The sequence below is a fragment of the Aristolochia californica genome, unplaced genomic scaffold (assembly GCF_029961685.1).
Source record: "Aristolochia californica isolate CCGP_79_NKW_82.1479 unplaced genomic scaffold, dmAriCali1.0.hap1 SCAF_2, whole genome shotgun sequence".
NCBI lineage: Eukaryota > Viridiplantae > Streptophyta > Magnoliopsida > Piperales > Aristolochiaceae > Aristolochia > Aristolochia californica.
Window position 1 is genome coordinate 50,884,512 of NW_027181881.1, and position 24,929 is coordinate 50,909,440.

The following is a 24,929-nucleotide window of genomic DNA, read 5'->3' on the forward strand; positions in this document are numbered from 1 at the left end:
GCTATTAACTTTCTTTTAATTTAGATTTTCTGATGAATGAATCCGTCGGCCATCCACGAAGTCAAGCTTGGAAGCCAGGAACGTGGAAAAAATATGCGAACCTTCGAGAACAAATGGTGGCCTAAGCCGACACGGTTATCATTCACGCATGTGTTTGTCCTCGATAATCATATGGATTTAATCATGAATGTAGCCTTTAAGAGGTCAAGAAATAAAAAATAAATACATCCAGTTATGACCCTATCATGTTGTAAATTGTAATTAGCTTTTGATAATCTGGATCCCTTAGGCCAGAGGTTGATCTAATATCCATCGTGGAACCCAATCCAACAGCTGAGACTAAACAGCTACAGTGAATTCTGATGATCTCTGATTAAAATTAAAAAATTAAAATCCACCGGCGTCTCTCTCGCCCTAAACGCAAGAGCAGACGGGAGAACAAACCAATCGTCGGAACAGGTGAGATTGCGACAGCCATGGATTCTGCAGCTCGGAGAACCGGAGGGTTATTTGAAGGCCTTTACAAGGTTATCATGCGCCGGAACTCCGTCTATGTTACCTTCATCATCGCCGGTGCTTTCGTCGGGGAACGGGTTAGTTTTCTTATTCTATTTCTTCTGTGCCTTCTGGACATTGTTCTGTTGCTAAACCCCGAATTTTTTCTTTGGGAGTTTCAGTTGCTTGATTTGTGTGGTACTTTGATCTAAACAAGAGTTTTGGGTGGTTCGATTACGTGCCTTTTGTACGGTCTAGGCGCATATCGACGGGGATTTGGTATTTTTTCTCCATGGTTCGGTTTTGATGAGGGAGTTTCGCGTTCAAAGGAACATGCCGAGACTGGTTTAAGTTTATTTTTTGTTTATCTTTCTTGGATTGTTTTTTCCACTGTTTTTTATCTGAGGTACCCGATTCATTTGTGCTTGCTTTTCGCTAATGCAAGTATGCCTGTGTCTTTTAGGCAGGGGTATGTTGTGATCCTTATTCCTTAGGGATAAAATGCCGTGCATTAATTGAGACCCTAAAATTGGCAGTTTTTTTTGCTTCATTTTTTATATTTTCAAGTTTCTTGAAAGACTGTAAGCTACGACGTGGAATGCGATCTGTATATTGTTCGGGACGTTTTCGTAAGAGCCTGTAAGCAGTTTGAACCTATGGAAATGGTTCTGTCGAATTTCTGTAGTGAACCATCTTTTTTCTTTTTTCTTTTAGAAAAGAGATTTTTATTCAATGCTAGCCAGGAACAGAAACAAGATCAAGGAAGGAGCTCTCCCATAACAAGGAGTAATTGGAGGGAGGCTCCTCTGTTGGATTGGGACTCAGCTAAGGAATTAGTTGATGTAGGAACATGATTCCAATCACAATAAAAAAAGTACAATTTCATGAAAAATCTTTCAATGGTGCCAATTTTAGGAGCACCGTCCAAACATGACTTTGGAATCACCCTCAATATGGAGCTTGCCGTTCAATTGATCCTGGATAGTAATCAATCCTTGGAGAAGAGCATGAAGTTTAGCTGAAGTAAAGTCAGAAATACTCAAGGGATCAGAGTAAGAAACAAGCACTGCACCTTCTCTTGGTTCCCAAGAGCAGTCTCATCAAAGTTTAGCTTTAAGACACCAAAAGGGGGAGGCCTTCATTCTTCAGTGGCTGCTGGATGTGAAAGACTGGACATCTAGCCATGTACCCTCTGATTTTAGTTTCTCCCAACACTCTTTATAGAGCACTAGCTTCTTGGGCCTTGGCATCATTTAAATCCCTCTTAAAGTGAAGGTCCCAACTACTATTAGTTCTCTTGGATCAAGAAAAAAAATGGGTGGGTTACTGACGAGTGCTTAGGGGATAGGTAAGCTTCTTTTAGGGGACCGTTTCCAAGCTACAACTTGTTCCAAAATTCAATCTTGAGGTTGTTCCCAATGTAGTATCTTGTTGCGGTTGTAAATGTTGGGAGGAGCAGGTATAAGGATTGCCATAAGGGTGAGAGTCTTTCTCTCGTTCCTCCAATAGTCCACCAACTAGCTCTCCGACTGAGTTTATTGGCTACGATTTGCTTCCACATGGAATGTGGTGATGAGTTGAACCTCCAGATCCAGTTGAGAAGTAAGGCCTTATTCATTTCTTTAACGCTTTTGATTCTAATTCCCCTCAATTTCTGTTTGGCCTACAGTCGAACATAGGGAGGCCCAAATATGTTGTCGGCAAATTGGTGTGCCCGCATCCTAGGTAACTGGACAACTAGTGCCATTCTTCTTCTTCTAAGTGGAATCCCATCAATATGGTTGTGCCCCAGCTAATTTTTTGGCCTGAGATTAGCTCAAAGAGGTTAAGAAGAGCCTTAATTTAAGGATAAAAAAAAAGAGCCTTAATTTACTGATTTTCTTCAAAGTCCCTTCACAGAAGCAAATGGTATCATTTGCGAATTGAAGATGGGGGATGTCGAATTCAGACTTGTCTGTTACTAGGTTGATGCATCTAGCTTCCTTTGCTTAGTAAATCATTGAGGAAAGATATTCAGTAATTAAATTGAATAGTATAGAGAGATCGGATCACCTTGTCTGATACCCCATGAGCCATTTAAGTAGCCACAAATTGTGTCGTTTAGGAGGAGGGAATGTGAAGCAAATGAAACATAGCTTCATATCCTTACTCATTATTTATCACCAAAGTCCATAGAGTCAAGAATCTCATCTAGGAGCTGCCAATTAAAATATCTGATAGCATTAAAATCTTCATCTATCAGCCTAGGATAGGGCCAGTGCTGAATGATGCTCAGCAGTTCTTCTCAAAAAGCGGCACAATCCCTATACCTGGTCGAGCCATAAACTCCTGCTAGGCACCAATAGTTACCTGTATCACAGTCAAGCAGCTTTAATCCGATGGTATTAAGTCCCCATTTCAACATCAAGAACATCAACCAAGTTGGAATCCCATAGGGCCAGGATGCCACATGAGTACCTAACTGCATTGATGCCTTTCCATTTTAATTGGCACAACTCCACAGGCCTCTAGCTGAACCTTGCATCCCTTGATACTTGGTTTCCTGAAGGATGACAACTGAAGATGTATGGGTGGTTAGGAGGCTTCTGATGGTGGCTCTCTTTTGGCTAGATCCTACTCCTTGAACATCCCAAGAAGGTATTATCTTTTCTTCCTACCTTTTGGTTTTGCCATTCCTCTATCCTCCTTAACACCAGGGAGCTTGCCTTTGTAAACAACACCCATGATTTCTGTCAAATCTATCATTTGAGCCCACATTTCTTCATCGTATCAAGCAAATGTAACCATCTTAATGGGAGAATGCTGACACATGGTTACTCCAAGTCAGACCTTGGTTCATGTATTAGTTTCTTTTACAGTTTTATGTGTCTAACTTTTACTTGAACTCCTCGGGATGCTTGTTCCTTTTTTGACCTGGCTGTTAGCTAACACATGAAGTTATTCCTTTTTGCAGGTAGTGGACTACGGTGTTCATAAGTTGTGGGAGTACAACAATGTTGGGGTATGAGATCCAGAACTCATTTGATGTTTAGCATGTTGTATTGCCTTCTCAATGTGCTTTTCCTCCAATATCTTCTATCTACTTAAGATCATTTTTTCCATTCTTTTATAGTGTCGTGTTTATTAATGTATTTGTATGTACCTGGATCTTTAATAGCATGACTCATTGCTTCTTAAAAAAAAAAAAATAGCAAGACTCTTTTCTTTTGTTACTTTCTCTTTAAGTTGATATCTTAGTGAAGTGTGAAGTGTATGCTGGAGACGAGAACGAAGGATCAATATTTTGAGGTTGACATATGTTAGAAGGTGGTGGACAAAGAGAAGGGATCATCTTCCACATGGCTTAGAACATTGACAGGATGCAAAATCGGGGCACTCTGAATTGTTTCATTAACAGAGGCCATTCCCTTCTGATGATACAATTGCATCTGACTGGATGAAACTGATTCTTCCCTCCCTTTGGATTGCCACTGCCCTTCCATGGAATAGTTACATTCATAATGGCTGTGGAAACCTTTTTTTCTTCCAAGGCACACACATCCAAGTTCCCCATACATCTGTGAGACTTGAACTCAACACCCCCCATGAAAATCTAGCTATTCAACTAAAGGGTCAATCTGCAAGCTGAGAATGAGAAGAAAATGGGGTGACCATGTTGATACTCGGTAGCTACTTCCAAAATTAAACTCAAGATTTGCTTGTAATTCAATATTGAGGATAAGCATTGAAGGAGATTACCTAAATGAGATTATTTCTAATTTTGAAATTTTCAAATTTTCAAATTTGTTACTGGCTTGATACCTCAGAGATGTGATAAAAGCAGTTATATCATTCCATTCAAAGAAGAAGAAAAAATGAACCAAGTACCAATATGGAAATGCTCTTTTATAACATTGCCAATAAGTAGAATGAAACTATGTCTCCACCTTACCATCCTCATCCCAGCTGTCAAAAGCAACTCATCTACCAGAATGAACCAATCCCCTCTTCTGAGCCATCCATCCAAAACAACTTCATCATCATAAGATGTCAAGATAAGATGGATCAAGGTAGTTTGAGTGTGCAACAGCCTTCTTTATTTTATTTACCCTAACAGTAATTTGAGAGGTGAAGGAAGAAGTGAAGGAATTTTGCTTTCGGTTAAACTAACTAGGCAGCATAGATGTTTGTTTCTCTCTTCCTATTTCCGTTCTCTGGATAAGGGAGAGAACCAATTTTGTGCTGGTACTGTATATCCAAAAACATTAAGTATCCCTATTCCTTGGTTGTTGTGAGTTTGTAAACTCATCCCATTTCTATCTTGTTTCTTATTCTTATATTCTCCATTTTGTTATGCCCTCAACTTTTTTATGCCACGTTCATGGAAGGGACGACCAGTTCTGTTCTCATTGATTCTTATGTTTTTGTAATGCAGAAAAGGTTTGAGGATATTCCAGTTTTGGGACAATGGAAAGCAGAAGAATGAATAGGCTGCTTTCGTTGCCCTTGCTTGTCTTTTGTGGAATTTGGCTAGTGAAAATTGGACTTTGAATTGCAAACGATTCTCGATTTTGGCAACATCTTTAACCCTGCTCGTGTTAGAATAATTGGAGCCGTTACCCATGATTGTGTAAGTTATGATTAATATTACGGGATAATTGGTTTTACAAGTTGGTTGAAGTGATCAAAAGTAGGGATCATTAGCTTCGACTATACAAATTTCTACTTATAACGCGTGCAGCCCCTGTTTGTTTCAACTCTTGACAATCTCACTCTTGAAATATCAGGTCATTTCTACCATTGTGTCAGTCGGAAGGTTTTCGCTGGCGGCAAGTGTATTGAAATGTGCATCCGATTGGATGGCTTGGAAATGATAGGAAAAATTGCCTCATCTCCATCCGAAAAAGAGTGGACGAGAGAGGAGTGCCCTCTCCTCTCCTGGACGGAGAGAAATCTCTTCCACATGAAGGGCGGGGATGGAAGTTAGCTCTACTTCTTTCCTTCTCTCGTCTTGTTGGAAACTGAAGATGGGTTTGTCGTTTGCCAGCGACCATATCAAAGCCTTTCTCTGCCGCCATCGCCTGCCTTCTCCCCCGGTTTTCCGTCGTCTTCCAAGTTCCATCCAATGCAGCCATTTTTTCTTCAATTTGATGGTTTAATAAAATATGTAATTAATTAATATTAAAAGTTGGTTTCCTAGGTTCAATGTTGGTAGTTGCAGTGATTAATATAAGATTATGTAATGTTATGAAGATTCTTTTTATTTGATTAATTGCATTGTTATTAAGAAAAAAATATTTTTTTGGGACGGGACCATATAATATAAATATAATTAATTTGCATAGTAGAATGTATTAGTGAACTAGAATTCTCAAGAGGTAAAACGAAATTGTTGGGATGAAGTACCTAACAATTATTCATTAATTGATACTATAAAACTGATACATTATATTTGGGATAGAGATATAAGAACAAGACACCCATCCATACAATTCGCTTGCCAATTATATTTGGGATCACAAGAACGTTACTAACTACGAATAACCCCGTTGTTTTAAGGGGTTTTGTGTCTTGAGGAATTACTACAACAAGAAGCAACAGTGGTAGCTCAAGCATCAAATAGAACCTCATTTCTTTAGATGGCATCTCCAATTCTAGCTGCCACAACTGTGGCTCTTCTTCAAAATACAGCTTTGATCAGTGGAAACTGAAAGAATACCTAATCAGCTGGAGGATTGACCTGGTCAATAAAATTAGGCAGGCTAAAGGAGCTGACAATGACGAAGAAAAATCTCTACTCCTTCGTGAAGGCATAACTTTTGAACAGTGTACCGACAGGACTCCTACCACTCATTCCCAGGCTTAGACCAAGATGGCAAAATTCTACCTCCATTTCGGTTCAAATTTGGATCAGATTGTCTCTCCACCTCTCCGGCATTCACCAATTCTTCAAAATCCGGTTCAACATGTATCCGATCATTGTCGTTCATCGAAATTTCTGAATTATCAAATTCACTCACTACTTTTCTGCCAGCTTTCTTTGTTGCCCTTTTCTTCGAAAGACCGTCACTACTCTCAATGAAGTCATCCTCTCCCAAATTTGAATCAGTTTTGCTAGTTGAGTTTCTCCTCTTTTTTACAGTATCAGCATTTTCCTTGTCAATGCTGCCATTCCTACCAGTCTGTTGGTAGTACTCCCTTAGTGTGGACTCAATGATCTCCAGTACCCGGTCTCCATATTTGGTTATTTTTGCCCTGACATTATGAGAAAAATGAGAATTTACAGAACAGCCATTCAAACAAAAATGTAGTTGGTGGAAGAACTGAACGGAAATGGCTTGAGCCCAAAAAATGAGGTAACATCCATGATGAATGTCCAAATGAAACAGCAGCAAATCTTCTTACTTGCCAATACCATTGATATCAAGGAGCTCCTCTTTTGTTCTGGGAATTTTCTTGCTGATCTGCTGCAAGGTTGCATTTCTAAAGTAAAGAAAGACAAAAATCCAATAAAAAGCTAGACATGGGATAGAAATGCAAGCAGAGAAAGACAAATAGAATAAAAAAGACCACTACAAAATGATTTTCATAAAAGTGTATGTCCTACAGTACCACAAGCATGTCTAATGTGCACAGAAAATACAATCTGGTCAGTCGACAATCTTTATGTCACCTAAGACTGAAGATGTCTTCCAAAAACTGATGATCTGTTTCTTTATTATAAAATTTTCGATGGTATCCTTCTCCTATGACATCTGTACATAGCAACGCTGATTTTTGGCTACTTAACTCATCCCCACACCAAAGGCAAGTGCATTCTGGCCAACCACAGAACTAGATCACCACATGCATTTGAATGTTCAAGAAGCTAGAGACCAAGGGACCTTAGATCAAGATAAAAAGTACCTTAAGAGGTTTTTAAGAGAAAGACTGACCCAAAGATGTGATATGCCATCACCCCTTCACCAGCTTCTTTGACAAGCAATGCTCTCAGCATACGTAGAGCAGTATAGAGTTTTGCTGACAAATTCTAACACAAAACGAAAATGCAAGTAAGAGAATAACCTAAATAAACATGTTATTAGAAAAAGAAACAGATAACATTGTGAACCCAAAATTTACCAAGTCTAGTTCATACTGAAGTTGTGCAGAATCTTCATTTTGTGGAGGGCTTATCTGTCCACTGATATGTGGATTCTTTGCAGGAGTTGCTGAAGATGTGCTAAGTTTAGCTTTTGTGGACGGGAACCTGCAAGAAAGTAACAATGGCAAAGATTCCTAGATATTGGCATTCTTGTAATTTTATCTTTAAAGAATAAGTGAGACATTGCACCTCAGAATAATTCTCTTTTGGCCAAAGAAAAGTTCACTTGCTTTAGATTCATTCACCTGCAGAATAACATTTCATATAACCGGACAAAAGCATTAGACAATTCATAGGATGATAAGGAACAGCACAGAAAACAAACTTTCATACCCTTAAGACTGATGAAATTGATCCATAAATGTCACTTTTCTTAACTTCCTCGACAAGAATATCCTCAACAACTAAATGATGCAGTATTCGAGAAGCTTCATTCTTCGCTAGATTTTTTCCAGCTCCGTGAAGGCTCAACGTATCATGTTTGTATTTCTTAACCTACATATTGCAAAGTATTATGAATTACACACTACATATTGCAATATAATATATTCGTATATTTATTTATTTGTAGAGAGAGAGAGAGAGAATGAGAAAGAGAAGGGTAGGAAGATATACTCTAAGAACATACATTTTGGCTCATGGAGCCCCTGAAGACTTCCAATATATGTACTGATGAATGGTTCTGCCGTGTGGATTTAACTAATTCAACCTAAGAAAGAAAACAGTGAAGAGAACTCAACCAGAGAATCCAAAACTAAGTTAAGAAACACAAAAACATAAAGATATAGACATATTTGTTCCAAACCAGCTGTTTCACGATTTCAGTGACATCTTTTTGAACAGTGTTGAGTGATTTACAGCAGTTATCACAGGTTTTTCCACAGTTAGCAGGATCAAACTTCTCGCCAAAATGATCAAGCTGCAAGAGCCTACGGCAATCTACATCATTTTCACAGTAGCCAACCTGCACTGAATCATAGGTCAGATACTTTTATTTTCCAATTTAAGGGATTATGGATTAATATTCTTAAAGTTATATTAAAAAAAAAAAACAGTACCATGCGCAAGAGATTTTCAATGTTTGTTTGTAATACCCTTTCTGGATTTCTTGCAGGAGCAATCCTTGATCCAGATGCAAAAGGGCTTTGTTCTGTAACTCCTTGAGTAAGCATATGCTTGACCCTCATCTGCACAAATCAAGGAGAGAAAATTTTGAAAGTAGTCTCATGACCAGTTCAACAAAAAGCACAGCCATGATTTAATAAGGATAAATCCCCTTTGAATTGCAACTCACATAATCACCATAACTGTAATATAAAATGCAAGATGAACGCAACCCATCTCTACCAGCACGCCCACACTCCTATGCAATGCAGAATGAAACACAGTTAATTGTTGACTGATTAAAAGGATGTTTTCAAGGAAATTAGCAGTAGTAGATATCAACTTAAACCTGATGGTAACCTTCAATTGATTTTGGAACAGAATGATGGATGACAAACCTGACATCAGGCTTATTAATACCTGAAAAAATACATTAGTGATAAATTTCAAAATTATGCAAACTTATGAAAACTGATACACTTGATAACCTCTCCAAATCAATCATGCCAGGTCCAATTTCAGACAAGGTTTAGATTTCATGTCACCTAATGGAATTTGCAAGTTTTAACTCACCCAACAATTCCAAGTTAAAGCATGGTCAACTTGAGATATTAAGAATAAGAAGTTCAAAACATGAAGTACCCATTCCAAACGCCACAGTAGCACATATTATGTTGATTTCATCTTTGCTCCACTGCTTCTGCACAAATGCCCTCTGCTGGGGATCCATGCTGCCATGATAGAATGCTGCTTTATGACCATATTCCTGAAAATGGAGAGCAAAGAACTACAAGTTGTCACCATCTTATTGCTTAAAGGAAAAAGGAAGAACATCCAATTTCTTTGATAGTTTGTGCAAGCTAAATACACCAAACACAGATTGCTCTGTGGCCACCCTTTACTTTGTTCATCAAATGATGTCACAAACTAGTAATACTAAAGGAAACAGACAATGAGGCAGAAAAAGTGGGACCTTTAACTTTTCTGCTACTTTCTCACAGTCCTTTCGCGAGAGACAATAAACTATGCCGCACTCATCAAAATGGTTCTCTCTTATAAATTTGTCAATGTCTTCCAAACAGTTTTTCGTCTTGTGCATTATGGAATACCTGCAGAGAGGGAATGGTATAAGTCAATTCTCCATACTTTTAAGAAGAATGCTTCATTTACAAAAATTACCATAAATTTTGGCGGTTGAAACTCTGCTGGAAAACAATGCAATTTACAAGACCAAGAGCTCGTACAACATCTTCCTTTACACTTGCTGTTGCAGTAGCAGTTAACGCAAGAACTGGAACACTTGGGAATTTTTGCTTCAATATTCCAAGGCCCTGAAAACAGAAAAGGAGAAAGACAGGATTATATAAAAGACAGAATTGTTTAAACAAGTCACAAAAGTTGGAAAATATTCAGAAACTAATGATAGTGTTTTGAAAACTAAACCTGATAGTCTGGGCGAAAATCATGGCCCCATTGGCTTACACAATGAGCTTCATCAATTACAATCCTAGCAAGGTAATGAAGTGCATGCAATCTCTCCAGGTTTCTCAATAAAACATCACTTCTACACTCAAAAAAGACATTGAATCATCACATATATACCTTTTGCACAAAACAATAAATTTAGCATTTCCTTTTGTACATTTCCTATACAGATAATTTTGACAACGTATTCAAAAGTAGCTTTTGTTTAAAGCAAAAAAAAGTTAATTTAGCAAAGAAAACATATAGAATACCAACCAGATATATAGTTCTTCTCGGTCCTTAAGTTTTTCAATGCCCATGGAAATAATAATATATTCTCTCACTCGCAAAATTTTTGTTGATGGTTGCAAACAAAAATAAATAAATAATTAAGGCACAAACATAACAAAGAAACTAATGACAGAACAACGGTCATAAAGTTTGGTGCAATTTCCACTTCAGTTTGAAATTCTTTCAGCAACTGGAAAAATATCATACAGAATGTTTGAATTCAAACTTAAGAAAAAAATTAGAATAAGAGGAAATAAAGGTTGAAAAGACAAACTTAATGCAGGATTTTAACTCTTTAGTTGATAGATATAACATTTCACAGGGTTATTTTGAAGAGATGAAAATCCAAGCCACTAGTTTGTGTTGAAATTGCTTGTTGGTAGTATCCATTTTCTTAATACTAATTGTTAATGAGTTGATTAAGTTTTTCAAATATCTATATTCTGAGAAGTGTCCAAATAGGCCGAAGTTTCAATACATTAGTTTCTCTCGTTTCTCTCCAACAGCTGCCTCACTTATAGAATCTCCTTTCTCTATTAGAGAAATTGAGCGGGTCATCTTGGGCATGGAAAGCGATAGGGCCCCCAGCCCTGATGGTTTCAATAAAGATTCATTAAAAAGATTTTGGTCCCATATCAAGGAAGATATTATAGCAATGATCCATAGCTTCTTTAGAAATGGCATCACCTTCCACAACATTGGTGTATCTTTTATCACTTTGGTTCCGAAGAAAGCAAGTGTTGAGAAACCAAAAGATTTTCACCCAATCAGTCTTGTTACGAGTGCCTACAAAATTATTGCGAGAATCTTGGCTCACCGTTTGAAGGTTTTGCTCCCTATCGTCATCCACAAAGGGCAAGGCGTTTTCCTTAAGGGGAGAAAAATCTTAAATTCCACAATGGCAACACACGAGTTTATGGATCACTTCCGCCGTAACCAGGACCAAAGAATCGCCCTTAAGCTTGATCTGGAAAAAGCTTTCGACAAAGTTAATTGGATCTTGCTTGATGAGATAATGGAAAAAATGGGTTTCGGAGAAAAAAAAGTGATTTTGGATCAGAAGTTATGTGGGCTCGGCTTCCTACTCTCTCATCCTCAATGGTTCGGTCTGTGGGTATTTCAAAGGTACCAGGGGGATCAGACAGGGTGACCCTCTCTCTCCGCTCTTATTCAACATAGTAGCAAAATTCCTCTCCTCTATGTTTTATTCGGCTATTAATCTTGGATGGCTTCCCCCCACTAGTCTCCAGCAGGCTTTCAATATCCCCTTACTTTAGTATGCGGATGATACTATTATATTTGGAATTGGAAATATTGAAGGAACCAGAAGGATCAAAGCGGTATTGGGCCATTTTGAATTAGCATATGGGCAAAAAGTTAATCGGGGGAAAACCTCTCCCATGGGATTCAATGTTGGCCATGAACTTCTTGCAAAGATGGCAAATATATTTGGCTGTTCAACTACTAGCCCTCCCAGCAACGTACCATGGCCTTCCCCTATTCAATGGTCGTATATCCCAAAGTCTATGGAACCCAGTGGTTGAAAAGATTGAGTCCCGGTTAGCAACCTCGAAGGGGCGTCTTGTATTCGGGCATCCCAAATTATGCGCTATCATTTATGCCTTGTCCTTCTTCCGTATGCAAAATCATGGATAAGATGAAAAGAAGGTTTCTCTAGAGGGGATCAAGCAATACATTTAAATGTCACCTGGTCAGATGGGATAAAGTTTGTCTGTCAAAGAGATTGGATGAGCTGGGGATTCGAAAATCAAAGGAAATGAACCAAGCTCTACTCCTCAAATGGATATGGAAGTTCAATACTATTTCTTCTAACCTTTGGAAAGATACGGTTCATGTCAAGATTGGTTGGAATTCTCCATGGTGGATGTGTGGAAATCGGAGAGAGTTATCCTCAATATGGAGATCACTATACTTCTTCAAAAAAATTCCCCAGCTAGTAGATTCTTTGTTGGAAACAGTAGATCCCTTAAATTTTGGGACCATTGGTGGACAGGCCAGAACCTTTGCAGACCTCCTTCATGAATCTATTCCTCCTCTCTTCATAAAGGGAAATATCAGTAGCCAATGCTTTTGAGGGGGGTGGTCTGAGCCTACATCCCCGAAAGGGTCTCTCTGACTTGAAGGCTTTGGTAGCAAGCCTCTTAATGGATTCTTTAAATTCTATCAGAATTAGACCTTCCAATGTTGACAAGCTCATTTGGTGGCCGGACAAAAGCGGCACCTTATCAATTTCATTTGCATGTAGATACATTAATGGTTGGGATTTAACTCAAAGGGAGCATGAGATATACTTTGTATGGCATCTTTGTGCACCGCCAAAGATAAAAAATTTCATGTGGAGCACTTGTCAAACTAAGATTCTCACGGCAGACGTGTTTAGAAGAAGGGGTCACCCATCTAACAACCCCTCTGTCCTTTTTGCAATACAGAGGTTGAAACCACAGATCATATTCTGCTACAACGCTCCTTCTCATGGAATGTGTGGACCTCAGTCCTTTGCAAGTTGGGGCTGCAACTCTGTATGTCAACTAATCTAATCTCCTTCAACAAGTCGCTCATTAACTATCCCCTTCCTAGTCTCGGTAAAGTGATGATCTCCGCCTCTGCAAGTTTTGTTCCGTGGCGACTTTGGAATGAACATAACTGAAGGCATTTCGATACTAGAAGTGAACCAACGGTAAGAGTAGCGGACAGGGTGTCAGGCCAAAGTTCCACATGGCTTCTGACTAAGAAGTATTTTTCCTCCTTCAAGGGTACCTCTACACATGAAAATTGGAGCAATTTGGCAAAGATGCACATTAGGACCAAGATACTAGTCATGCAGGAGTGGACTCCCTCGGAAGCGGGTTACCTAAAGTTGAATTTTGATGACTCATCTCTAGGCAACCTTGGGATCACTGGTTTTGGGGAAGTTATTTCGAATCCATCAGGCAATCATTGTTTCTCTTATGCCGGCCCTTTAGGCATTTCTGATTCAACGTCGGCTAAGCTCCATGGACTCGTCAATGGGTTTCGCGTTTTCAGAGACAATTGCAATGGTCCCCTTCACATTGAAGGGGACTCGAAGGTGGTCATTGGCTGGTGCGAGTGTGCTTCCCCTCCGCCGTGGTGTTATTGGGACATCTTTCGAGAGATTTTAGAAATTACCTTACTACTCTCTTGTATTTGGTCTCGCATTCCGAGATTTGCAAATTCGGCAACGGATTTGCTAGCCAAGCAAGGAGCGACCCTGCAATCTCTTATTGTTAGGGATTTGCTCCCTCTTCCTTTGTAAATTTTTTCTTTTGTTACTATAAATACATCTTATCAAAAAATAAAATACTAATTGCTACATTTTCTTCTAAAAAGTTCTTTTTTTTTCTTTTGGGTAAACTGACCGTGCTTTTACCTAACCATGAGCTTCTAAAAATAAAAAACATCATCTGATTAGAAAAGAAAACTTTAAGTCTTAACTTCTCGACATTCTTAAAATTCCTAACCTTTTTGCATGACTTAGCTAATAACAAAAAAACTTAAGCATCCATTGCTTTAAAAAGACCAATTCCCCCTGTGGTTATTTTAACAAACTTAACCAAGAAAGGTTGAAAATCCACCTTTTCACCTGATGGTTAAAAGGTGATATAAAGGTGCTTTTTGTAAGAAAGAGACCGCTTGAACTCCTCAAGTGTATAGTATTTTTTTCCAGATAAGCTGCTCCCTAAGATGTCTTGATTTTGAAGAAATCAAAGATTTTTACTTAATATTTCTTTTTTTATTTTCTTTTCTTATCAAAGAACCTTCCACCCTTGAAATTTAGTTTAGGCTAAGGAGAGATCAGAAGAAGACAGAAATTGAGAGTATTGAGAAAAAGAGTGGAAAGACAACAAAATCAAAGCAACAATCAAATAATATAAAAGAAGTAACATACTGTTATAGCCAGAACAGTTGAGAAACTTAATTATAAACTATAATCAGAATAAATAGTACCAGTCACCATTTTATTATAATAAGAAAAACTGAACTAGAGAAAGTAGTTAGTAGGGGTGGCACCAAGCCAAACCGGCTCACAAACCATTCAAGCCCGGCTTGAAAAAAGCTCGGCTCAGTTTAGTTTTTACTTGAGCACGGCTCAAGTCCAAACTTGAAATAAGGCTCGTTAAATATAACAAGTCAAACTCGAGATTTTCCAAACTCAGCTTGTTAGCTCGTGAGCCGATTCGTTACCATAGATTTTTTACGAAAAATACCCTTTATCTTAATTGCTCTCGTCAATTCCCTCTTTAGTTGGTTGATAGTTGCTCTTATTTACCTCAAACCTCAAAGACGATCGATAGTTCAGCCTTTTGGGTCCCTCAACATCTAATGTAATGTTGTTGTTTGCCAATGGAATAAACACTATTGATGGAGGTCTGTTAAGTTGGCTATTATACATTAGTATGCTCCATTGCAAAGTCTTGGACTCCTCTATGATAGCTTGCAGTTCAATGGTACTAAGTTCATCACAATATTCTCTTTAGAACCTAGCTCAAGTTCGAGCTCAAACTCGGTTAAAATTTTTGGGCTCCAGTTCAATTCCGATATTAGGCTCGAGGTTAACCACAAGCATGGAGCTTAAACTTGGCTCGAGCTCAAACTTGATTAAAATTTTTGGGCTCGAGCTCGATTCTAAGTTTAGGCTCGAGGCTAACCTTGAGCTCGAGTTTGAAGTATTCAGATCAAGCCAAGCTCGAACATATGCAGGTTCAAGCTTGGCTCGGCTCGGCTCGGCTCGATGCCACCCCTAGCAGTTAGTGTCTATACATCCTCTAGAATTACCCAAAAACAAAAGGAGGTACATTCCAATAAACATGTTGGTGAACTCATGACAAAACGATAGATTTTCATGTTCCAACCTTTTCTCAGTTGTGGAATCTATTAAAAGGCCAAAAAACTGCTCCTACACAGAAAAGAAAAAGAAAAAAAGTGTGCTTTCCTTTCTTTCTGGAATGCTCATTAGAGATAAAATTACCATAGCAGCTACAGATTAGTTGAACATAGAAATTGTAAGAACAATTCTGAATACTCTGTCCTATATCAAATAAAATTAATTTTTGGCTTATATGGAAAACGTCGAACAAATCGTGGAACCAATAATTAATTCTACAAAATATGTTTGCTCCAGAAGTCCTAAATTGAATCACAAGACACAACTTACTTGGCAACCTTCTCTGGAGTTACATATAATAACTTGTATTTGCAATCATCTGATGTCAGCTCTCTAAAAATCTCTTGTTGCTCACTCCACTCCATGTTGGAACTTAAGTAAGTGGCAGCAATATTAACCTGCATAAGCATCCAAACCAGAGGCATAAATTGTGTTAGTTAAGCATAAAAAAACTGGAGATGTTCAGAATGAATTCAAATGACATCCAAGACCCTAGAACAAATAAAGTCTGTTTATGATATCAGGTTAGCCAATTGTGTTTCTTGAAACAATACACAAACATATGTACGCATGTCTATAGGCATCCATACTTGGATTCTAATTTATATGCAAACATAAGCATTAAGGGAAAAAAGTACCTGAGACAAATGCATAATCTGATCTTGGATAAGTGAGACGAGAGGGGAAACTACCAAAGTCACTCCTTGACAAATATAACCAGGAAGCTGGGACAGAAAAAAGAATCACAAAATGTTTAAAAGAAAAGAAAAGAAAAGATAGGTCAGTACAGAAAACTATAAGAGTGAATTAATAATTATTTACTGCAAGAATCAGAACTGGATTCCACAATTTGAGGTAAGTACATTAAGAGAATCATAAGTGTGCTGATATTAATGAAAGAAGAGAGGATCAAATAGATATTTTTGGGAAGGAAATGGCAAGAATTTTATTATGAAGACAATTCTACAGAATAGGAGGAGAATCTGCATTGGGTCAGAGTTTGTTGAGCCTTCTTTAATATTTAAATTGTAAAAGTACTAACATTTCATTTTTATTGATAAAGAAATCCAGAGAAACAAATAAATAAATGATTAAGGGTTGTACCTGGTATGTCAAGCTCTTACCACCACCAGTAGGCATCAATACAAAAACATCATTCCCACTCATTGTTGCATTGATGACTTCTCTTTGATTTGGGCGAAAGGAATGGTTTCCAAAGACCTTTTTGTTATTGGCCTGAAATAACAATGCCTAATTTTTAAGTAAAGAGTAGAAAATCATTGTTTTGGAAGGCTTCCCCCCTTGTAATCTACTCGTTTGAGCTCTCTCTTAATAAAACTCAACATCATTTAAAAAAAAAAAAAAACGTAAGAGTAGAAGAAAAATGTCATGCTGTTAAGATGGCATAAAGTAGTCAATCTTACTAAAGCACCTCTAGTTCTCTTGTCCACGGAAAATCTCTATTGTTCCACTTCTTATCGTTAGATCCTTCAATGTAAGTTATTTCATCAAAACTCGGAGTAAATAATTCTCTTTCAACAGGATGTGATGAAGTACCCAGTCTCTCTACAAGGGAGAATGATACTGATGAAGAGAACCACTTCTCAGAACTTTGAAAGTTAATAGGTACATATTGCTGAGCATCAGATCCATGTTGATCTCTCCAAATTGTCCCACCAGGGGGATTATCAAATTGGTAGTTAGCAGTGGGTGTGGAAGCCATATAATGTGATCTCTGTCTTTCATCATCTCTAGTGGGACTCCGGAGGTATTTATCTAGCTGCTGAATCTGCTTATTTAGCTCCAACCTGGCTATCAAGATAAGAACCACATAAGTATGGAATGGAATGATGTGTATACAACTAACTTATTCACAGTCTAATGACATGCAAACAGCTCACTCATTCACAGTAGAATGGCATACAAATATCTCATTCAATATTTTAAAATCCAACCCAGGGATCATCCTGGTCAAGACACTGGATCGAGTTTAACTGGTTCAACAAGTTGACCCATTGGATCAACTGGTGACAACGTTATAAGTATGTATTAGTTAATTAAATATTTAGAAATATAGCCTAGAAATTAATATTGGCATAATAAAAAAAAAGTAAAATAAAGAATTCAACTAAAAAAATAAAAATATATCATAGTTTTACTAATAAGAAAATACACTTTTATAGAGTTAAGTAAAAAATTTATTTCACTATGTCATAGATGCATTAAATATGAATATAAAAATTAAATATCTTTACCCTGTAAAGTTTTAGCCATTCAATAACAAAAAAGTGTTAAAAGTATAAAGTTTAATTAAAAATTATAAAAGACTAAAAGGGTAAAGGTATTAAAACATCAGAAAAATGGAAAGTATCACATTATTGTTAAAGAGTAAACCTTGGATTTTGATGAGGTGGCTGGGATCCTTTCTTTCTTGGTCATGGGATCAAACTCCCATGAAAATTGGTTGTCCATTGACCCAACTGGACCAATTGACCTGGCCGTGTTTTCCAACACAAATTTGTCCAAATCAAGTAGAGACTTCTAACCCAGTCAAGCTCCAGAGTTCTAGTCAAACCAGTTCAATCAGTGGGCCTGACGGGGTTTTAAAATACTGATATCACTGACAAAGAGTAGGTTGAATCAACATGACACATGGCCAACCCATTCCTCTTTCAATTTTCTCCCCTTTTCTTTAAAGAGATACTTTCTCCTTTGTTACTCCAGTTTTCACGCATTATGGCAGATAATTTGTAGTTCTTTTGTTTAACAAAATTCCGCCATTTAGAAAAATAAAAAAGGAGGGTCATGTTTAGTGTCGAGGAACCAACCTCTCCTGGCGAAGCTTCTGCAACTCTTCCAGGCTAAGTTCAGAAGCATTGTCAAGAAGCTGATTTGACACAGCGATCAATATTTCTTTCATATCCTGCAAATGTATCATTGCCTCTGGACAAAGAGCCACCTGAATCATTTAAAAATCAATTTTGATGATTACTGAAGATGATTAGTGCCACCACACACATCAAAGTAAGCTTCAATGAAGAAGTAAATGACCTTTTTGGAAACATTTATATAAAAAAAAAAAAAAAAATTGGAAACAATGAAGAAGTAAATGACCTTGAAGCCATGTTTGCACGCTAAAGAAAGTTCCACAGGCAAGCTATCATCAGCATATATTTTGATGTTACCATTATTATCTGCAACTGGGGTGAAAGGTGAAGACTTTTGATCAGAGGATTTAGGTGTACCAGTGGCTTGGTAGTGGTCCATGACTATCTGATCCACATCAATATCCTGGAAAGAACGAAGCAAATAAACTGATAATCCTTAGGTTTAACTGAAAGTTGTACAATTGACGTGAAAAGACGCACAAAAATTAACCTTCAACATTTCATCATCATCCAAAGCATCAACAAACTCTTCTTCAAGGCATCGTCCTCCGGCATTTAGAGCCCCAGAATTGGTATCAATAGTAAATATTGAAGAAGCAATTGTGCTACTATACAAAGAAGTGTTTGCATCACGTGAAGATTCATGATCAGTCAGATGTGATTTATGGAGATAACTTTTGGTTTGTAAATGGACACTCATCAAGCCACCAGCATGGTTCTTAGTTTGGTCAGATGAAGCCCAGATTACTTTACCAACTTCTTTAGAAATAGGTAAGTTACTTAGAGAACTGGAGTCTGTAGAATTCAGAGCTACTGGTGCAGTTATTCCAGGCCTTAAATATTCCTTCTGTGTCAGAGAAAAGCTCGAAAGGGCTTTCCATGCCTGCCAAAGGAATCAGTGCCAAAGATTAAGTGAATCTCCAAAAGAAAACAGAAACAAAATAAGACAATGGATGAATTGTATGATTGAGAAAAATGGCTAGCATATTAAATAAACCTACAGAAAGTCTCAGCAATTGCAAATATAACACGTTTGCAAGCTTATCAGCTCCACTGAGCATGTCATGCTTTATTAAGTGAGAAAATGTTATAGCATTAAATAGTAAATGTATACTTTCTTCTGATAACAAACTACTAAATGAATTTAGCATCTATGTTATTAATATTACTTTTAAGAGAATAATCTCACATGGATTTGTATCAATAAAAAATAAATGGTCATTAGTTGGGGAAAAAAGACCTCCTAATTTGGCTAGTCATTTTGGAATGGACCTGATCCAAATTTAATATAGTACTAGAGCAAAACATCTGCCTTGTTGGACTTAGTTTGTGCCTCGTTTAGTTTGAAGTCATTAATGTTGTTCACGTATCAGGCTATTGCTAATATTAAAACACATTCAAGATGGTGCAATAAAACTTCAAGAAGACCACAAGGACTTAATTAATATTATCCACTCTTGCTTCGAGCACTGAAAAGGTAAACCCCTTGCAAGGTAATGAGTATACTCCAATTTCCATTTGACTCCTTGTATGAGGGGGTTATCTTCTCATTGTTGATGAGGTTCTCGTTGTTTCACAGTTGTTTTAATGGAGTTAATACCACATAGATTAATATCAAGAAAAAACTTAAGGTTATTACTTGGGAAGAGGGTCTTCTAACTTTGGCTAGTCACTTTGACAAGGCCTCAACCCAATTTTAATGTGGCATCATAACAAGATGTCAGTCTTATATGGCTTATTTTGTGCCTCCCTTAGCTTGTGTCTTGTTTACTCTCAAGCCCATTGTCCATTTGAGAAAGCCTAGATATGAGGGAGTGTTAGTAGAAATAATTCTACATGATTTAATATGAAGAAAAATCATATAGTTATTAGTTGGGGAAAAAACTTCCTATAGGATGCACCTAGATCCAACTTTCAACAATTAACACTTGGACTTTTACCTTTTTCCATTTGTCTTTTCATGATTTACTTGGCTTTGGGCCTTTTACTTTATAAAATTTCTCAACATCCAATTAAATTATATATATATATATATGAAGAAACTATGACTGAGAGTTAACTTGAAAAGAGCAGTAGCAGGACTTAGCAACTACTCAATACCCTTGGTGAGACTTGAACCCAATACCACATACCAGAAATCATCCACCCCCGCCCCCCATTGAGGCCATTAGGCCAAAGGCTCATGCTAAGCACCTAGCCAATACTACCCAAAAGATCGGCCTGTTAGGAGCGAAAGACATAGGTACTTAACCCAGGACCATAACATCACACCCCACCTTCACGAGCCGACGACCACGGCGGCGTAATGACACTGGCCCAACCCGGTGGCCTACTCTAGCGGCGGCCTACTCCTAGTGCCCCTTCGCAGTTCTCCAGGATCGCCCCCTCCGCTAGGTTGCCCCTTCCAAACCTACCAGTAATTTTAATCCAGCCTTTGCGCGCCCCGGGACTCGAACTCGCGACATTGGAGCCCGCTCTGATACCAAATGTTAAGCACCTAGCCAATACTACCCAAAAGACCGGCCTGTTAGGAGCGGAAGACATAGGTACTTAACCTAGGACCATAACAGCCCAAACCACAACATTACTACATTAATAAAACAAAATAAATAGTTTGAGATTTTTTAGGGAGGAGATCATGATCAGACGGCTAAGATAGCGTTTCACACCAAATGGCTTCTCGTATTGGATCAGCCCTATATATATATATATATATATATATTACTTATATCAAGAGGTACTCACTGTAATATCCAAGACCACACCAAGAAAATAAAGCAACTACATTATGTTGATATTGTCCACAAACTAACTTGTAAATGTGACAATGTACAAACGGGATTGTGAAGTTGGCTAGTCATTTTGGGATAGGCCTTGGACCCAACTTCACATAGTATCAGAGTAAGTACTCATATGTGAGTCTCCACCTAAATTATCTACTTGTAGAGCCACAAAAATGGGCCTACACCTAAAGTATCCACTTGTAGAGCCACAAAAGAGGACCTACACCTAAATTATCCATTTGTAGAGCCACAAAAAAGGGTTTACACGTGAGGGGGAGAGTTAAGGAATAGTCCTACATGGATTAGTCAGTACAAAAATCTGGAGTTTATTAGTTGGGAAGAGACTTTCTAAGTTAACTAGTCATTTTGGGATGGGCCTTGGACCCAACTTTACAAGGATAATTTTTTATTTTTTTAAATGAGGTCTATAAATTTGGATTCATAAGATTGACAAATAAAGCCAACAACTTTAATGTACGAGCAAAATTTACGCGATCAAAATTTACTATGTTAGTTGGGTTGAGTCTTTGGCTAAATGACAGGTCAATTTTCTTTTGCTAAGGTCTTGGGTACAAATTTCACCAAGGTATGGGGTGTAAATGTGTGTGTGTGTGTGTATAAAAACAGGTAGAAATTTTGCTGTTTTATTGGTAAAGAAGTTGGAAAACATTGTCGTTTTGTAAAGTTAGAACGCCTATAGATCCAACCTGTATTATTTGTTTTATCTTACAAGACTTGTGCAGAGTTTAATCTATTCATTCTCTGTGAACTGATTTGAGTGAAATTATCCTCAAATACCAATCTACTGTGAATTTAGTTCTAGTTCAATATTTTGTACAAGTGCAAACTTAGAAGGAATTTATCCAAACTCCAATATCAGGAAGTCAATTACCAATAAACAACATCATGATAGTATGAAAACAATAAACTTTCTAAGTAATGTCTTGAATCGACAAGTTTCAATAATACCTTCTCCATCACTGGACTCTGCACCCTGTGAGCACTTGGAACTATTAAAGCCATTGACCTGACAAACAATCAGAGAATACTGATTAGTTGTTACCTCGATGCATGTCATCAGTAGACAGTGTCTCTATCAATGTAAACCATGTATCACCTTGCATTCACGGATCCTTCTCCAGATGGTTTTTGGGTTGACAAAGAGAAGAGAAATTTTGAGCTCAGAAACTTATCTTGAGCAGAGAAGTTCTCAAGTGCATTGGCATGAGCAGACCAGTTGACTTTGGGTAAGTTGTCCTTGTATTTCGTATTTCGGGCACAATTATTTTTGCTGTATACACAAGTTTAACACCATGTGGATACCTACTTGAAAAAGAAGTGGAAAATTGGAACTAAAGGAAAATAAAATGCAGCATTATATGGTCCAAATAACAAAATGACGCGCATATGATCTTCTTACCTTGAAAACTCTCTCGTAGTCATCTATCAACATATGGGTACGTTCACCTCATGGATGCCTCTCTTAACCAGCAACAAGGAAGTGTTCTCCAAACAAACAAAGATGACTAAAACGAAAGGCATAAAAAACCACCTGAATGGAAAAATGTGATGGAAATCTGACAAAACGTTAGGGAAAGGAATGATTATTTATAAAGTACATAACGGTCAGGGACATAGTATGCCAGAGCCTATCAACGTTCGACAGTCTAGCTAGACAAATGGGCTTCCCATATTTTTCGACCCTCAACGCCCCAATAAGAAAACTTCGAATACTTCACAGATCGAGCTGATAAACGAACTAAATAAGAGAAAAACAAAAAACTACGTCAAATCAGTATTGGAAGACCAAAACCTTCCGGGCATGACGAACACGATCAAAATCCAACTTTTCTGCACAGTGATAGGAGGAAGGGAGAAAATAACATTTAAACTACAAACTGCCGCGAAATTTTAGGCAACCCTACAAGCAGCTTAGAAATATTTGCATGCACTCTCGACTTTCGAGCGACTGGATTTGAACGAGGACTGCGGCGGAAGAGATCCGGTCGACATTTGATTTTGCGCGGTAAACGAGTATTTCATGAGGGCGAAACTCGGGGATTATTTAATTAGTGGGGGGGGAGTCGAAATTCTTCAAATTCGCGCGGTATTATTAAGATTTCATTATATCACGACTGCACGGTCTGCCGTTAAGCCACGAAACAAGGCACGCAGACCCATCAAACGGCAGACCGTGCAGTCGTGAATTCGAACCAAGCCGGTTCGATAGCCGGCTCGGTTCGGCTTGGTTTGATTCGTCATTTAACGAGCTCGAGCACCGAAAACCGAAATCATCTCGTTTACCTTAACGAGCCGAGCTCGACCGAAGCTAGGTTCGGTTCGTCAGCTCGCGAGCCGGCTCAAAATGAGTCGAATCGGTATGACTCGGTAACGGGTCGCGAGCGAGCAGGGGAGCGGGAGCGGGAGTGGGAGCAAGGGGGGGAAAAATTTTCCTCCCCCCTCGTCACCGCCGATCCCTCCCATCGGTTGTTGTCGCCGCCGTCGTAGCTGTTCGCCGGCGTCTATACCACCGTTGCAGCTGCTCGCCGGCCGCCTCTGTGGCCGTCTGTTCGATTTCTTCCTTTCCTCGCTGTCGCCTCTGTTTCCGTCGCTACCGCTTCCATCACCACCGACTCCGTCGTGGCCGTCATCCGCGATGATAGGTCCTCCCCAGCGCCGTAATCCCCTTCCCTCCGCGTCGTCTCGGCGGAAAACCAGAACAGGGGAGAAATAATCTCCCCCTTCCCTCGCGAGAAGATGATCTCGCTCGTGCTATTTCGCACGTGCGAGATCATAAAATAAAAAAATAAAAAAAAACTTTTTCCTCTGGAAAAAATTAAAAATAAATTTTATAGAAATAATTTTCTATAAACTATTAGTGTCTCATGTTTGTTTTTCTAAATGAAATTTTTTATTAAAAATCATATAATTTTCTAAGTAAGATTTTTTGTACCAAGATGGGGTAAAAAATTGTATAGAAAATTTTTGAATAAGTATTTAACAGTTGATGCTGTAATACTTTTAGCATTAAGCAATTTTCATTGCAATTTTGTGTTTGGTATTTTATTTAATTAAAATTTTATCGATAAGTATAATAATATATTAGATTGAATATTAATTTTTATTTATTTCCCTATAAGAGACAATAAAAGGTCCATTTAACTTTCCTAAAAAAATTTTAAAATATTTCTTGTAATTTTCTAATAAGTCACTAATAGTAATAAGATTTTATTTAAAGGTTTTTTTGGGAATATGTATCATAGGAAAAATATTTTTAGTTTTTCCTAGAATATAAATTTTTATCTAGGGGCACTAAGGACGCCATAATAAATTATGGCCATATTAAAAAATTACAAAACAAGCTAGACAACAATTGGAGTAAAAAATATTAATATTGGTGCATTTTAATCCATTATTGAAATTAAATCCTGAACCGCCCCTATCATTATATTTTTTTAAAATGTATGCATAATTTTATATATAATTTATTCAAAGCCAACCCTACGTGCGAGATCATAAATAAGGAAAAAAAACTCTTTGTCCCTTCCTCATGGCTCTTAAATAAATTGAAAAAGATATTTTAGTAGAAATACGTTTCTAGAGACTATTAGTGGTTTTTTCAATAAATGTTGAAAAAACATTTTTAATAGAAATATAGGGACTGTTAGTGCCTCATATTTTTTCAAAATATTTTTTTAATTATAAATTCTTTTTAAAAAATCATATATTTTTCCAAGTAAGATTTTCTTGCCAAAATGGGTTAGAAAACCATATAGAAAAATTTTGAATAAGTATTTGACAGTTGATGATATAATACTTTGAGCATGAGGCAATTTTCATAGCAATTTTGTGTGTTG

General features: G+C 37.7%; 2 protein-coding genes across 4 annotated transcripts; one reads left to right on the forward strand and one right to left on the reverse strand.

The window, feature by feature from the left end:
- Positions 1 to 381: 381 nt before the first annotated feature.
- LOC137956619 (cytochrome b-c1 complex subunit 9, mitochondrial-like) lies at positions 382 to 5,231 on the forward strand. Its single transcript, XM_068804177.1, has 3 exons — positions 382 to 593; positions 3,449 to 3,496; positions 4,910 to 5,231. The coding sequence occupies exons 1-3, from the start codon at positions 477 to 479 to the stop codon at positions 4,958 to 4,960; spliced, it is 216 nt and encodes a 71-aa protein (XP_068660278.1). The 5' UTR covers positions 382 to 476; the 3' UTR covers positions 4,961 to 5,231.
- Positions 5,232 to 5,914: 683 nt separating this feature from the next.
- Positions 5,915 to 22,672, reverse strand: LOC137955708 (ATP-dependent DNA helicase Q-like 4A). Of its 3 annotated transcripts, none has more exons than XM_068802788.1 (25): positions 22,493 to 22,672; positions 22,190 to 22,363; positions 22,042 to 22,099; positions 18,780 to 19,172; positions 18,516 to 18,692; positions 18,230 to 18,360; positions 16,834 to 17,209; positions 16,506 to 16,637; positions 16,040 to 16,126; positions 15,672 to 15,799; positions 10,166 to 10,286; positions 9,902 to 10,053; positions 9,696 to 9,831; positions 9,365 to 9,488; positions 9,072 to 9,142; positions 8,913 to 8,981; positions 8,713 to 8,805; positions 8,424 to 8,582; positions 8,247 to 8,327; positions 7,952 to 8,113; positions 7,808 to 7,863; positions 7,597 to 7,723; positions 7,410 to 7,504; positions 6,880 to 6,957; positions 5,915 to 6,729 (listed from the first exon to the last, which is right to left on the reverse strand). In XM_068802788.1, the coding sequence occupies exons 1-25, from the start codon at positions 22,513 to 22,515 to the stop codon at positions 6,318 to 6,320; spliced, it is 3,615 nt and encodes a 1,204-aa protein (XP_068658889.1). In that variant the 5' UTR covers positions 22,516 to 22,672; the 3' UTR covers positions 5,915 to 6,317. The 3 variants fall into 3 exon arrangements, with proteins under 3 accessions (XP_068658889.1, XP_068658888.1, XP_068658890.1); XM_068802787.1 differs by having other exon boundaries at positions 8,677 to 8,805; XM_068802789.1 differs by lacking the exon at positions 5,915 to 6,729 and having other exon boundaries at positions 6,881 to 6,957; positions 7,381 to 7,504; positions 8,677 to 8,805.
- Between the last annotated feature and the right edge of the window lie 2,257 nt (positions 22,673 to 24,929).